Raw genomic sequence first — 16,884 nt, forward strand, 5'->3', positions numbered from 1 at the left:
TTAATTAGTGATTTTACTTTCTAATCCTATATTTATAACTGTATTAAATAATTGAAATAAATTTTATTACATATAATAATGCTATCTAACATTTAATAACTTGTAATTAGATCCTATTTTTTTTCTTCAAAAATGTTCATTGAAACTTTTCTATGCATAGAATTCTTACGTCATCATATGTATGTATCAAAACTGATATAACATATTTTTAATATATATTAAAATAAAAAATATTTAATTTGATCAATTTTACCAAATAGAAGATATAAAATTATATATATATTATTGCCAATTTAAATTGATTTTCAGTTCTATTGTTTTAAATATATATTTTGTCCTAAAGTGATTTAAGGTTTATTTATCGAAGTGTGAAGTAGGTATAGGTGTTGACTCATAAATTTGATTGGCTATATATAAGCTAAGAGGCATGGGTTCAAAAAACTAATTCAAAACAGAGCAACTCTGTTACTTAGTATCCTCTGTTCATCATCTTCAATGGATTCTTCTTCTTCTTCCATTCTCTATTCATCAAACTCCCCAGAATCCCCAATGGGATCCCCTCATCACCATCTCCCTTTCAACGAAAACGACCCTGAAGAGATGCTTCTCTATGGGATGATCACCTCATATCAAGAGAGAAGCAGCTCCTGCAAACTCATCATCAAAGAAGAAGAGGTGAGTAACAGTAGTAGCAGAAAGAGTTTCCGAGGTGTGAGGAGACGGCCATGGGGAAAGTTCGCGGCGGAGATAAGAGATTCTACCCGACATGGCATAAGGGTATGGCTTGGAACATTCGACAACGCGGAGGCTGCTGCGTTGGCGTACGACCAAGCCGCCTTTGCCATGCGAGGCTCTGCTGCAGTTCTTAACTTTCCGGTGGAGAAGGTGAAGGAGTCACTCAGAGACATGGATTGCTCACTCTCTCAGCTTCAAGGCTGCTCTCCCGTTGTGGCCCTGAAGAGGAGACATTCCTTGGGACGCAAAATGGCTGCAAAGAAGACGAAGAAGAAGGAAGAGAGTGATGGTGGTGGTGGTGGTGGTGGTGTTAGGGTGGAGAACGTGGTTGTGTTGGAAGACTTGGGGGCAGAGTATTTGGAACAGTTGTTGATGATGTCTTCTGGTGATGCTTGGTGAATGAGATGATAGTGCAGAAGAACCATTGTTTTTAATCTTTTATATGTTGCACCAAATTAGCTCAAGCTATTTCTTATTATTATTGTTTACTTTTATTCATCTTCTTTACTTATATATTTCCTATGTTCTTTTTACCAAGGTGCTTAAGATCATTAGTAAACCCTAATTTTTAAATATTTATACAGGTTTTGGTTCCATCAACTTGTTTCTATTTTGTTATAAAAGTGGTAACTAATCAAAAAAAAAAATTGTGTTTATTGTAATTTATTGTTTAGTTATATTTTGCATGTTTTTATTTTTATTTATTTCTCATGAGACTCTAAGTCCTACAAGTTATAAAACTTAATATTTGGATTAGGATGATATCTCAAATAACAATAAACACATCTCACTAAAATATTATTGAAAGAAAAAAAAATACAATTGTGTTTGTTTTTATTTATTGTGTCGTTATATTTTGCATGGTTTTATTTTCATTTATTTTTTATGAGACCATAAGTCTTAAAGAGATTTCTACATAAATTTCTACAAAGTTATGGTCCTTTCAACTGACTTTTCTGTGGAATTAATTTTGTTTTCTGTTTTGTCATTTTGGTATCATCAAAATGTCATTTTAGAATATCAAATCACATTGGTTGAGTTGATGTTTTAGTTTTTGTTCCCTTTATTAAGTTCAAATTATGTTTTTGGGACCTTTTTCTTTTTAGCTGTCTTGTGAATATACATAAAAGAAAAAGCCATAGATAATACTTATATATTTTCATTACAAGTTTTGTACTTGTTTCTTATATTGCATGGTTCCATAAGAGATTCATGTAATGAGTTTATTGATTTTCTTTCTTTATTCTCTTTGGCACATGTGACTTACTTTAAACCTTTACTATAGAATGTGAGACTTTTATTAGGTATGTGCTAGGAATATGCTTGGGGATAAATTTGAAAAGAAATAAAATAAATTAATTTTTTTAATTGTATAATAAATATTCTATAAACAATTTATTTTCTCTTAATTTATTTATTTTTTGTCTTTTTTTCATTTAAAAATATAATTTTAAACATACCCAAGAGTATATTCTCTACTTGACAATCAAAGATTCATTCCTTCCATATAAAATTTCGATACTTCTTGGTTGCCTTTTTTGTGGGACTTTGATTTATTGGTATTAAATTCAAACGAAATGAAAACTAGGTGAAGAATTAAAACCAATAATTTGAGTATTAAATTCATGAACGTTATACAAAGAAAATCTTGTCTTTCGTACATTAAAATATAACATTTAAAAATTCTAATTTCTAACATTAAAAGAAACAATAAACATTAGAATTTAAAAATTCATCAAATAAAGAGTTTACTTTTCTATTAGTTGACTATTGACTTAGTTGTCATAGCATTTTAAGTCAATTTGTAAGGCCAAATTTTGCACGATTTAAGCCACGTGTAACCATGCACGAGGGTTTCTTATAACTTTTGTCTTCAAGGGAGCAAAACATTGAGACTTTGACAAATTTTCAGATTTATGAAGCAAGAAAAGAAAGAAGAGTTTTATGTGGATATAGTTTTATGGCGATAACGATCATAAAAAGTGGTGACAAAATTTCCAAGAATTGTTTGATCCATGATGATGCATGGTTTAGGGTCCCATGTTGATTTAACAATTGTATATTTTTAACATGGTTTATGACGTTGTACATGGTTCCTTTTCATGACAAGTATATATGTTCAAAACAAGTGGCATATATCTTCCCATGGTAGGAGGGTAGGTTTCTCTCCTCAAACCAAAGTCTCAATGGATATGCTTCATCAACAAGTCCATATTCTTAGTTTTGTTTATGTCAAATTTAATTTTACAAAGTGAAGTTTCTATTTCATTTAGTTAAGGCAAGAGATATTTAAGATATTGGATAACATTATAATTCCAACGAATTAAATTACGATTCATAATGTATTATTTTAGTGAATGAGTGAGTTTATATCTAATTTAATCTCACACAAATTCTATAATGAAATTTACACTCTATTTATATATTATAATTTGATCATATTTTCAGTTGATTTGAGATTTTCAACTGATAAAATAAACATAAATTTTGAGTTTTTAAGTAAAATTTAAGTTTTATAGATAAAAGTAATCTTTCAATCTTTTTGTGAAAATGAAGATGATGTTGTTCAAACTATTAAAAGGTCTGGACATCCTAGAAAATATTATAAGTTGTCCGCTAAGGAGAAATGAAAGTTCTTGATTTTTTGGAATCTTCATTTATAAGTGTTATTTTGGTTCTTTTGTTTGCTCCATAGTTTCTCTTTCGGATTCTTTCTTAAAAGTTTTTCAAATCCTATGTTCTGATTGGTCTAGCATTAAAATTATTTCTTATGAGTTTTGACCTAGTCCTTCATATTTTTTATTCTTTTTTAATAATACTTTTTCATATAATAACAACCAAGTCTAACATAAAGTTTAAAAAAAAAACAAAGGAAGATAAATAAGATGAAGAAATTTAAATAAAATTATTTTATTACAAATAGTTTATGCATTGATTGTATATGAAATAATTTTTATTTATAGATTTTTTTTGGTGCACAAGTTCTTCATAGCATACAAAATACAAAGTATTGTTGTTCAAAATATATTTTTTATTGTGAGACATGGAGGCAAGAAACCAAAATGTAATTGTGGGAAAGGGAATTAAAAAAAGCAAGAAAAGGAGAAAAAAAAGAGATTAAGATGTGATTAGCAAAATATTAAAGAAAGTGAAAATGAAAATGGAAAGGGCGAGGAAAGAGCCTTATTAAGTTGGTGGAATGTCCATAACGTTATCAAATCCAAACTTGGTTTAGTATAATATTAAACTTCTGGTCAAGTTTTGGAGTCCAATTTTGAGGCAAAAGAAGCTTCTTCTGTCAATTTATTTCTTTTTCCTAACTCACAAAATTGTTGAATCCAAAATCTTATGACTTATTTTCAATTCTAATTCTCACGTGGGTTTAGCTTCATTATTCTATCCCTCTTAATCTTCTACCATTTTCTATTGCTTTCTATAGAATATGAGTATTATAGAAATACAAAAATTATAAATTTATTACTTTTAGATTCTCATTTTGAGTTGAAGGCTTTTGTATGAATTTATTTTAAATTGAATGTATGGTTATGGATAACTTCGAAAGCATTGTTGGTTTGTTTCTCTTATTCGTATTGATGTCTTGAGTAATTGATTTGCATGAAATCTATTAAAAAATTTTAGGTGTAAGTTTTAGTGTTAGTGGAACATTTCAGTGTTTTGTAGTTTTATATTTGAGAGAGTAGTTGCTTTGGTAGAGTAGTTTTTTAAGTTTGAAGTTTGTCTCTGGTATGTTAGAAGATCTTCATATACTTTATTGTATAAGGATTGAGATATCCTGAAATACTTCTTTTATTTTTTTTCTGATAAAAATAATGAATTTACTTACAATCCATTCATACTAAATAATTTTGATATACCCTTTAAAACACTAAGTATGTTAAAAAATTTAAAAACTAAAATTAACATTTTTGTTTCATATATATATATATATTGTTTCATTTGCAAAACAATCACTAAAATCTATTTGCAATGTGATTAATAGCTATTAGTGAGAAATTTGATGGTCATGCTTTAGTATTAGGTCAAGTCAAGTGAAATAAATTACGGTATTTGTTTGACATAGGATTAGCATGATTAGTTTGGTATTTAGTAGAAACCCATGATTTAACTTTAATTGTTTATGTTTCCCATCTTCCAAGATTAAGTGAATTTGGCTAACATTTTGAAAGAGAAGTACAAATTCTCTAAGTATTCTCATTACATGCTAACCATCAAATCACTCATAAAAAAATTTCAAAAGCAAAGAATAATTAGAAGTTGACTAATGAAGTGTTAGTAATATCATCAAATATTTAATTGTTTAATAGATGTACCATAAGAAATAGACTTCACAAGCCCATGGGATATTCGACCCAGCCTTTTTTGGGCCACATGGTTCTCCAAATTGGCAATTGCTTCCTGCACCATATCACTGCACCCGATTCCAGCGGAAAAGACGAAACTATCCTAAAAAAATTTCCGAAATATGTGTTTCGGATTTTTTTTTCCGGAACGAAATTTTATATTATGGATTTTTTTTATCTGGAATGAGTTTTTCATTTTTGTTTCCGAATTTTTATTTCCGAAATACAATAATCTTTTTTCCAGATTTTTTTTTTCCAGAATGTATTATTTATCAATTCCGGATTTTTTTGTCTGGAATAGAATTTTAAATTTTGTTTCCGGATTTTTATTTCCGAAACTCAATAACCACTTCTGGATATATTTTCCGGAATATATTATTTTCAATTCTGGATTTTTATTTCCGAAATAAAGGGCATTTTTGGAATTTTTAAAATTGTGTTGGGTGCAGGTTAAAATGTGTTGGGTGCAGGGAGCATTTGCCCTCCAAATTTAAGAGTACATGGGCTTATTCTCATCACAATTTTTTTTCTAATTTCACCCCTTATATTGTTTAGTATTGTTTGAATTTATCTTACTATCATGCTCCTTCGATGTAAAGATGATATTAATATCTTACTAGAGTCATCATAAAAAAAATCTTATTTCTAATAATCAAGTAAATTATTATAATTTTTTAAAATATTTATATTTTCTAAAATAACCTTGACAGATTTATTGTATTTATTTAACACATTAAAAATGTTATTGTTATTGTATGAAAAAAGAGTGAATATCATATATTTCTTATTCGATAAGAGTGGGTTCTTACTCTTTTTCTATCGCAAGCTTCCATCTAATAAAGAATCTAAGTAGTTTTTTAATTAGATATTTATGTATTGATATATCTAAAGTTGTTATATTTTTTTAAAAAAGTTGTACATTGTCACAATATAAATATATATATATATTATAAGAAAATATTATATAAAAATTAATTTTAGAGACTAAAAATAAGTAGTTGCTATATAGGCTAAATTAGATATCATTCTAAAAATTAAAAAAAAAATTCTAAATTAGTTTATATTATTAACAAATAGTTTCTAAATTTATATCTAATTAGCTACCAAGATTTTAACTATTAATTTATTAAAAAATTTAATTTTTATTATTATTTTCATCTTAAATTAATTTAATTTTAGTTTAACATATTTATTTTAGTTTCTAAATTAATTTCTATTATTAATAAATAGTTTTTAATTTGGTATCTAATTAGCTCTCAAAGTTTTAATTATTAATTTATTAAAAATTTAATTTTTGTTATTATTTTCATCTTAAATTAATTTAATTTTAGTTTAACATACTTACCAAACTGTTACAGCTTATTTATAAAAAAAAAAAATTTATTTAAGATTTTTGTTATCACGAGTAGCTTATTTTTATTAAATGTAACTGTAAAGTATTATTTTGTTATTATTATTTCTTTTAATTTAGATAGTAATTTTAGTAACAAAAAAATGTGACAATTGACCCTTTATATAACAAATTACACTTCATTCAAAGAAAGGAAAAATATGAGAATAAAACTTCCATTTCCCAGAAGAAGAAGCTTAAGAGATATCACAAATAATCTAGTATGATAATAATCTCACCTATAAAATATACCAATAAATATTCAGTTTATATTATTTTCCTAACATGTTTTTTGTAAATTAATGAATAACTATTAATTTTACTGGTAATATTATCTATTATTAGTCTAATCAATTTTCACAAACAATTGTTCTAAAAATGAAGTTAAAAGAATATATCAATTAATGACAGCCAAGAAAAAAAATTCTTTCACGCGTCGACAAATAGCATAATAACATTTGTGATAAGATTAAAAATTTGTGATAAGATTAAATTCCACCGTTTCATACATTTCTTTGGCCCACACTTTGTTAAGTGCAAGCAAAAGAAAAACTAATAACTTTTATTTATTCATTAAATTTATAAAATTTTCAATCAATTCAAATAAATAATAAAAATAGTGTGAAATTATCAAAATATTGCTAGTATGGATGATACTAAACTAAGATTTATTTTGAAAAGTTTCAATTTGAGTCTTCTAAATATTAAATGTTTAAGAAAATGTGACAAATACATTGAGAGATTTTGTAATAGCATTTTTTCAAAAACTAATTTGAAATTATGTTATAAAGTTTAGGTATCAATTATTTTTATATACTTAGAAACTAAATTAAATTTTTGGTTATCTCAAGAACTCAATTGTTATTGGTCTACATAATTACGAACTAAATTTATCATTTATCCTAAAAAAGATTTCACTCAAATAATCACTAAAAATTCTAAGAGAAACTAACCATTTATAATGTATTATAATTTAAAAGAATGTATTAAGAAAAAATTGGTTAAACATTGTGTTATTAACCCTTCATGAATATATAGTTATTGATAACACATCGATTAGAAATTAAAATATTTATAAATGGATGCAAATTTTATCTTATAAATCAGTTTTATAAAGTTTAGTTAGATTTAAACTTCACTTCTTAGTATGGTATTAGAACCATTTCGAACCTATCATAGGTGCAAACCTCATCTTATAAATTAATTTTATGAGGTTAAGCTTGATTTAAAATACACTTCTTAATAATTTACATTAAACATGTTTAAAAGTACTTTGAATTTTTTTTTTTTTTTGGGTCTTTTAGAGGAAAAAACATATCTATGAAAAAATCAATTAAAAATGATTTGTTATCATTGATAGGACAAATTCTGTATCATAGTTAGAAAAAGGGTACTAGAAAGAATATATTGAACATTGTTACTAAGAGTCACTCACACCAGTAAATCAAACAGCAATTTGTTCTTCAATGGCTACCTTATTCTTCATTCATCTCTTCCCTCTACAACGAGTCTCTATTTTCCTAATAGTTTTTTTTGTTTAAAGTCTACTCTTTCCTCAGCCGAATATATTCTTGTCCTTCCAATTGAACTGCCACCACTCGTTTCCAACACACAACCAAAAGTGACCCTCAAAAGATTATATATCAAAAGCCAAGGCATTGATTCCCTCCTTAATTTTAGTTGAAGTTATGTCCCTATTGTTTTTCCCAATCATATGCTACTTATATAAGACTCAACAACATAAGTTTCCTGGTCTTTGTTTTTCCCTTCTTTCATTGTTGTTCTTTGCTTTGGTTGGTTGTCTTTGAGGGTAATGGAACTTGGGGTTCTTGATGGCATCATCAATAGACTGCTTCAAGTCAGAGGGAGACCAGGGAAACAGGTGCAGCTCTTAGAGGGAGAAATCAAACAGCTTTGTATGGTCTCTAGAGCTATCTTCATGAAGCAGCCTAATTTGTTGGAACTTGAGGCACCAATTAAGATATGTGGTATCTATTTGCCAACCCATTTTGTTTCCTTCTAATTGAATATGCTCTTTAGTTTCTTACTCAAATTTTTGTGCTAAAGAGATGGTGACATTGATGTTAGATTTTATAATCTCATGGTATTTAAATCTATCACTAGTTCAGCTGCATAAGTTTAGAACCATGTGATTTTGGAAGAGCTATTGACCTCAAGATTTTGGTTTTGTACTAAATAATAGGGAAATGATTTTGAGACATATTATTCATGGGAATATAATGTATATGGACACAGTAAAACAGAGAAATAGAAGAGGAAAATTGTAGGTATGATATGAATTTGAGATGACAGAAAAAGATAAATTAAAAGATATAACTAGTGTCATATGGGGGTGTTTGTACTTGTTAAGTGCTAAAAAAACTGTTAGTTATATATACATGAGGTAAAGATGATTATATATATATATGTAAGTTTTTTATTGAAAAATGGAACAACTAAACATTATTGTTGGATATTGCAGTGCTACTGATTGTAGAGTATCATGTTTAAATTAGAATATCTAGAACATGTATGTGTTGGTCTAAATTCAAGCAACACATGTCTCTTAAATATGTGGTCCTGAATTTTATCTTGAGATTTACATGTATGATAAAGAATTAATGTAGCTAACGGATATCTTTTTTATCACCTAACAATTGTTAAATCTCTTATCTGTTAAGTGGAGAATAGTCAGAAGTATACTCTTGGAAACCAAAAGAATTGGAATATGTCAGAATGTTGTATAACTTATATTCTTAGAACGTGTTAAATTTTACTTTTTGGGAATGTTAAGTTGTCACTTCTGATTCTTGTTTGTTGTGCAAGTTCTGAATCATCCACTACTTAAGTTTCTTGACTGCTTCACAAATTTTTTCTCAGTTCAACTTGAAATATTCTTACAGTTTTTTTATCTATTCCAACTACCCAGAAAAATAGAAATTTAGTTGTCATATTTAGTGAAGCCAAATTCAAGAAAAGAAAGATGTCATGAAGAAGTGAACATTTAGGGGATGAATATGCCTCTTGTAGTTTCTTCGCAAATTTATTGTAGATTTTCAATTGTAAATAATCAGACAAGAAATTTGCTTCTTCACAAGTTAAGTATCTCATGTTGATTGAGTAGCTTGTTTGTTGGTATTTCTTACAACAATGTACAATGCACCCATCTGTATCATCTAAGATACTCAGTTCAAAATATTTAAATGAAGGGTGTTATAGTCAATGAGTTTTTGAACTACATGTTTTTCTGCAGTTTTAACTGGAAAACCAAGTATAATATCCATGATTTTTATTGCCCTGTTTTAATGTAGTCTTGTAACTGTGCTGTTATTGTTATGTACTATACAAACTCTCGCTGGATAGACTCAAAAATATTTTGATACTATATTAAAAAATTGACTTTAAAGCTAACCTAATTCCATAAAATTGTTTATAAGGTAAGGTTTTATTTACTTATATACAATGATTTATCTCTAATCGATGAGGAATCTCTAACAACTGTGGAATTCATAAAGTTCTTTTGAATTCATAAAGTTTTTGCTTCCTTTAGGAACCAGTAGAATTTATGAAGAAAGTTATAGGAAATAATTGTGTTCATTGAATGTGTTCATTGATATATTTAGTACAGATTTTGAAAGCAAATCATCTCATACAAGTATAACTTCATCTCCTCCCCTTAAACAGAGATTGCTTTCTCTTTAGTGGAATATTGTGCTTAAAAGTAGTTGAAGTTGTCATATTTAACAGTTTCTTTTTACTGGTTTGTTGGACTTTGTTTGCTCTAGATCTCCTTGCTTGGTTCTAAACTTATTTTATATCTAGGACACATAATGATTTTGTTTACAGGTTTCATTCACTGATGCTAATCCAAGTTAACCCAATGTGATTATGGAGCTTTATCAGTGTCTAAACTTAAACTTTATATAGAAATTTCACCTGCATAATACACAGCAGCATATTGTTGTCGTAAGTGGCAACATACTACATTCATGTGTACATTAAGCTAGAGTTTTAAGCTTATTGTGTGATTTTCGTCTCCCATGTTGCTTCAATTAGATCTCCAAGTATATAGTATGTGAGCATTAAACTCAAAGTCGTCATCATTTTTATTTTAAAATTTGAATAGTCAATAATTATTACCTTTAATTTTAGTTTTAAATGTCATTTATACTATGGTTTTAAATGTAATTTATAATAAAGGTTTTATGAGAGATAAGGTAGAATTTGAGAAGTCTACTGTAAGACTATTTAGAGAGATTGCATTTTTATTTGAAAAAGTAGAAGTGAAATAAAAGTTATATTCTCTGTTCACATATTACATATTCAGTTTTAGAGAATTCACATAGATTATATATAAATTTCATTTTACAAGTCGGTTTTGTAGAGTTGAATTAGGTTAAAGTTCACTTCTTAAGAGCTAATTGTGTATGTAATAAGCAATTCTGAAGTTTTAATTCCTCACTCAAATGGAATCAACTGGTACAACATTGACTGATGATGTATCTAGGGACTAAAATTGTTCAATTAAGCCACTTTGTTATCAGTATAAGGTAGGAGAAGGAACTAATATCTTGTTTCATTTCACTATCTTACCAGGAGACATCCATGGTCAATATTCTGACCTTCTGAGACTTTTTGAGCATGGTGGTTTGCCTCCACGCTCCAACTACTTGTTCTTAGGTGATTATGTGGACAGAGGAAAACAAAGTCTTGAGACAATATGTCTTCTTTTGGCCTACAAGATAAAGTACCCTGAGAATTTTTTCCTTCTCAGGGGAAACCATGAATGTGCTTCCATAAACCGTGTCTATGGCTTCTATGATGAATGTAAACGAAGATTCAATGTGAGGTTATGGAAAATATTTGCAGATTGCTTCAATTGCATGCCTGTGGCAGCCCTCATTGATGAAAAAATATTCTGCATGCATGGAGGACTCTCTCCTGAACTGCACAGTCTAAGTCAGATAAATAGCTTGCCACGTCCAACAGAAGTACCTGAGAGTGGTCTACTTTGTGATCTATTGTGGTCTGATCCAAGTAAAGACACTGAAGGTTGGGGACAGAATGAACGTGGAGTTTCATATACTTTTGGTGCTAGCAGGGTCACAGAATTTCTTGGAAAGCATGATATTGACTTGATTTGTAGAGCACACCAGGTTTCATATGCATCTGCTTTTGCAAATTTTGAGTATACAATTGCAGAAGTGTTCAAGTGTTGGATAACATGCTTGTGTGTTTCTTTTTTAGGTTGTTGAGGATGGATATGAGTTTTTTGCTAACAGACAACTTGTGACTATCTTTTCTGCTCCTAACTACTGTGGAGAGTTTGACAATGCTGGAGCAATGATGACTGTGAATGAGACACTCATGTGCTCTTTTCAGATACTAAGGCCAGTGGAAAACAGAAAGCCTAAGTTTGGTTTTGGGAGCAAAACTACATTCAAGGCTAGTCCTCTCTACTAAAATCTTGTTTTTTTTATCAACAATAAACAATAAATTAAATATGATTCACTTCAAGGTAATCTAATCCTTATACAAAACCTAACAAACCACACAAACTAGCTCTAGAGCTACCCCACAAACATATATCACTCATACAAACCAATGGATTAAAGTACCGATCAAAATAAGAGAAAGAAACTGAGGGTGACTTAAAAGTAACTCAAGACCAAGCCTTTAATTGAATCAAAACGAACTGTTCTAAATCGTCAACCACCCCTTTGAAAATTAAGTTATTTTTATGCTTCCAAATCTCATTAACTATTGCAATCCAAACCGCTCCCCATACATTATTAACATAATCAGAAGCGTTTCACTGTCTAAATTGAAAAATGTTTTACAGTGGATCTCCCATACATTATTAACATAATCAGAAGCGTTTCACTGTCTAAATTGAAAAAAGTTTGACAGTGAATCGTTCTAAGTTGGTAGTTTCTTGTTGTTAGTTATAACATAAGGTGAGATTATTGGCACACAAAATGGTTCTAAGTTGTGTATCTTGTTTCTTTCTTTTTCAAGCAGGCAATTCTTGATGCTACAAGAGTACGTCCTCATTGAGCTGATTTAGACCTAGCTAAACTTGACTTGAACAAAGTGATAACTGTGTTCACTTCAATGTGAAGGAAGGTTTCAACCAGAAATGCAAGCTGAGGTCTATGAAGAACATAGGAAAATTTCTGTTTTTCTTTTTCCTTTTTGAGTATAGCTCGATGTCTTTTTATGTGGCACATTCTCAACATGTACAATGTTGCCACCACAACTTGAGGTTTTTTTCCTTGTTTCAGTTTTTTGATGTGAGATTAATTTCTGTAAGAAGAAAGAAAGCCCTGTTGTATTATAAATGGATGCACACATTTTGGTTTTCTTTTTTCTTACAGTAATCCATTTCAATCTGATAAATGTTGTCTGTACAATAAATATGCTACTTTTTTTTCATAACGACAGAAAGGTTGTGTTGTGCATAATGAAAACATATTTTCTGTACTCATCAAATCCATTTTATGTTACGTACTATGCACGATGAAAACGTCTTCTGTTTGAATATACAAAACGCATCATTTCTAAGTGGGGATGTAGATATGTGTAACCTGTTTTGGGATTGTAACGATGTAGACTAAGTCATATAATGGGTGTTTTGTTATGTGTTTTGTTATAAGTCATAATGAAGAGTAACAATGTAGTTTTGTATACGGATTGGGATATCCTGAAATATTCTTTTAATTTAATTTATCCATTGCTGATAAAAAGAAATACAAAACGCATCATTCTAACACAACAAAAATACGCATTGAATGTTAATAATCACCATGAAAATATCATTAAATAAAAATAAATCTTAAGATAAAAAATAATGTATATAACTCTTAGTGTGACGATTTAAAATATATATATATATATATATATATATATATATATATATAACAAATGATAAGTTTATAATTAAATTATATGAAAAATATCAAAATAATAATATTATTAATTATAATATATATAGAGAAAAAATGTTGATAGTCAACATTTTATGGTCCTATTGACTAATAGTGATAAGGGATTAGAAAGGTTATTTTAAAAAAAAAAAATTGAGAACTAACAAACAAAATTTAATTTGAAGAAAAAAACTCAAAATTAAAGCAATAAAAATATATTTAAGTCACAATTACGTAAATTTACTATTATGTTTTGATCAATATAAATATACTATGAATAAAATATAATTATATCACAAAATAATTTCAAAAAAATCGTATATATATAGTCCCTACTAATCAATGTTTTTAGTAAATAAATTGTTTTTAAGTGCCCTCAAAGTATCATAAGAATGATTTTGTTTGTCATTTTCACTTAATCTTTTACATCAAATGCGACTTTTATTGATTGTGATGGCAAATAATTTTTTCTGATGCGTAGATAAACGTTAAGATATTTTCTTGCAACTACAAATAATTTAATAAAATGGGGGCTCATGATTTGACTCGAATAATATGACATAAGTAAATAAATAGTTGAGATATGATAGGGAAAATAATAAATAATTAAAGAAAAAAAAATATAATTAAAGGACAATTTTTATTTATTTATATATTAGTGACATTATTTTTATATGTTCTACTAGTGGTCCACATGTAAAAGAAAACAAAAACAAGTATGTGTTTGAAACTTGTACGTTTTGTACTTGTCTTTTTCTTAATTTGGTATGTTAATATTGTTTAGTAAATAAAAAATTGGTTTTAAGTTATTATTTGTGTTATTATAATATCTATAAACTTTTACATAAATAACTTCATTTTAAAAAATTGAGTGACAAGTTAACAATTTCAAGAACTAATTTCTGTAATAAAACTGAATTTCTTTTATTAAATATATAGCTTACTGTTTTTATATTTCTGCTTACTTTTTTTTAAAATTTTGTATAATTTTTCTCTATTTTTTTTTGTTTCTATAATTTTGTAATATTTCTGCTTATTGCTATTAAAGTTTTTAATTGTTCTTACTGCTATCATGTTTTCTTTTATTAACTCTTTGCTTATTGTTTTATATTTAATTTTTTCCTAGTATTTTATTTTTTTTCTTATTTTTAATTGTTTATAGTATAAAAGTTGTAATTAAAGTATGACGTATTAATTGCAATTGAAATGTAAAAACTATACTTATAAGTGAACTTTAATTGTTTGTTCTTTTTACTTATGATAATTTCTACGCCATTTTAATGAATTTTTAATTATCTTTATACCTTCTTTATATATTTTCTGATAGAAATTTTCATGTAATTAGTAAAGTCTTAACTAATATGGAAACTTTTGGGTGAAATTTTTCAATATGAAAAAAATTAATTTAAGTAATTTTAATATGAGAACTTCTAAGTAAATTTTTTATTATCAAATTGACATGATTTAAGTAAAGTATTTTATTGTATGGTAACTATAGTATGAATTGACTTATTAATTATCACCCACTAATCATATCTTAATTAGTTTAATCTTGTTTAATCGCAAACTCACGTGGAAAACCATAAATGTGAGACAGTTGCATCATTGCACGTGTCATGTTATGCAAATCTTAGTTTGTTTTTATCAACTTGGGATCAAATTTGCTCAAATTTTCTCAAAAATTGAAGAACTTCTAATTTATATTTTTCATTCTCTCATGTTTAGAATTGTTTTTAAACTAAAGCTATGAAGTTTTTCTTTCCAAAAACTTATTCTAAAAAACAATTATTCAAAATTGATTTACTAAAACCATTTTTAAAAACTAAAAAACCAAAATAAATCAAACATATGTTGAATATTTTATAGGAGAATGGAATGTGAATAAAAAACCATAAAATAATTGCAGTAAGAGTAAAGTTGGATGATAGTTTATACATATCTCTTAAGACAGAACTACTGTCTTTTAAGAATAACATTATAATAAAAATATTAAATTTCAAAAGGAAAAATAGTTCAAATTCTAATGTAAGGGATTTGATGTGGATGTAGAAGACATAAATTTATCTCAAACATGATATTTCACTACAAGAAAATCATAAAATAGAAACCAATTTTTAGAGATCAAAATAATTAGTTACAATAGGAACTAAAAATAGACCATTTTAGAAACTAAACAAAAAATTGGTTTCTAAATTAGTTTATATTATTTTCTATTATTTTTAAATAGCTTTTAAATTGGTATCTAATTAACAACTAAGGTTTTAACTACCAATTATTTAGTTTCTAAATTTGGTAGCAAAAATTTTGGTGGCTAATTAGATACCAATTTAGAAACTATTTAATAATAATATAAACTAATTTAGAAACCAAATTTCTTTTTAGTTTCTAAAATAGTCTCTAATTTAGTTACTATTGCAACTAATTATTTTGGTTTCTACAAATGGATTTATATTTCATGATTTTCTTGTAGTGTTTAACATAAAAATGTATTTCTATGTTGAACAAACTTACCAGAATAAGGATTAGATAAGGATAAATAAAAACATCCAACATGTGAGATTTGATAATATCTTATGCAAATTTATTTGTTTTTTCTGATAAAAAATAAATAAAAATCTTATGCAAATTTATTTCGATTAGTGCATGAAAAGCTAACTACTACATGGAAAAGGAAGATTGTTCATTGATTTTTTATTTGTTGGAGTCATATTCGGATGATGAAAAATGATCATTGAAGACTTGAAACATTTAACTCATGTTATTATGCAATAATCATAAAGAGTAAAAATACACTCTAGTAAATATTGAAATGTGTTACCTATATCCAGAAGAATGTAATATCCGCTAAAATGATGACTCTTATCTAGTTAGTATATGATGTAGTAGCTATATTTGAATGAACCAACTTACCTGTTACACTAAAATAAGAAACCAGTGACAAGATTTATTTTCATGCAACTTTTAAACAAATAATTATTATATATATTAAAAGTTGTCTGACCTCAAGATACATGAATGTAGTGATCTTGTTCCGCTCCTTCCATTTAAAATATTTGTGCTAGCCACAACTCTAATTATAATAAGGACATATGTTAATCATAAATACACTTATACTTGTCCAATGTAATGAAAAATGTTAAATTTATTCTTATAATTAGCTTTTCATTTCTTGACTAGTTTTCTTTGAAGCAAACAAAATCACACTACTATGTAATTCTTTAGGTGTTGTTACAACTAGTTACTACCAAGAAGACCTACACTAAATGATAAACAATTACTTAGTTATATACTTATCGTATTTTCAAACAATCAAAAACTAACAACAAGGTAAATATATCTTTGTGAGTCATCCATTTTTGCAAATAATGTTGGATCTATTTGTGTTCCCAAATTTCTAGATAGATTGAACCTCTACAAATTCACATATTTTTTTTAATTTGTCTTGCTTCACACACTAAAAAAATCATTAAAT

The 16,884-nt window shown here is 27.3% G+C and overlaps 2 protein-coding genes across 2 annotated transcripts; both read left to right on the forward strand.

Annotated features, from left to right (window-relative positions):
• Positions 1-421: 421 nt before the first annotated feature.
• Positions 422-1,268, forward strand: LOC137827494 (ethylene-response factor C3). Its single transcript, XM_068633652.2, has one exon. It carries the CDS (start codon positions 496-498, stop codon positions 1,132-1,134), a length of 639 nt encoding a protein of 212 aa, XP_068489753.1. The 5' UTR covers positions 422-495; the 3' UTR covers positions 1,135-1,268.
• Positions 1,269-7,919: 6,651 nt separating this feature from the next.
• Positions 7,920-12,971, forward strand: LOC137827495 (serine/threonine-protein phosphatase PP1). Its single transcript, XM_068633653.2, has 4 exons — positions 7,920-8,474; positions 11,083-11,642; positions 11,734-11,931; positions 12,508-12,971. The coding sequence occupies exons 1-4, from the start codon at positions 8,300-8,302 to the stop codon at positions 12,541-12,543; spliced, it is 969 nt and encodes a 322-aa protein (XP_068489754.1). The 5' UTR covers positions 7,920-8,299; the 3' UTR covers positions 12,544-12,971.
• The last annotated feature ends 3,913 nt before the right edge of the window (positions 12,972-16,884 follow it).

Source organism: Phaseolus vulgaris, chromosome 7, assembly GCF_051622355.1.
Source record: "Phaseolus vulgaris cultivar YP4 chromosome 7, ASM5162235v1, whole genome shotgun sequence".
NCBI classification, from domain to species: Eukaryota; Viridiplantae; Streptophyta; class Magnoliopsida; order Fabales; family Fabaceae; genus Phaseolus; species Phaseolus vulgaris.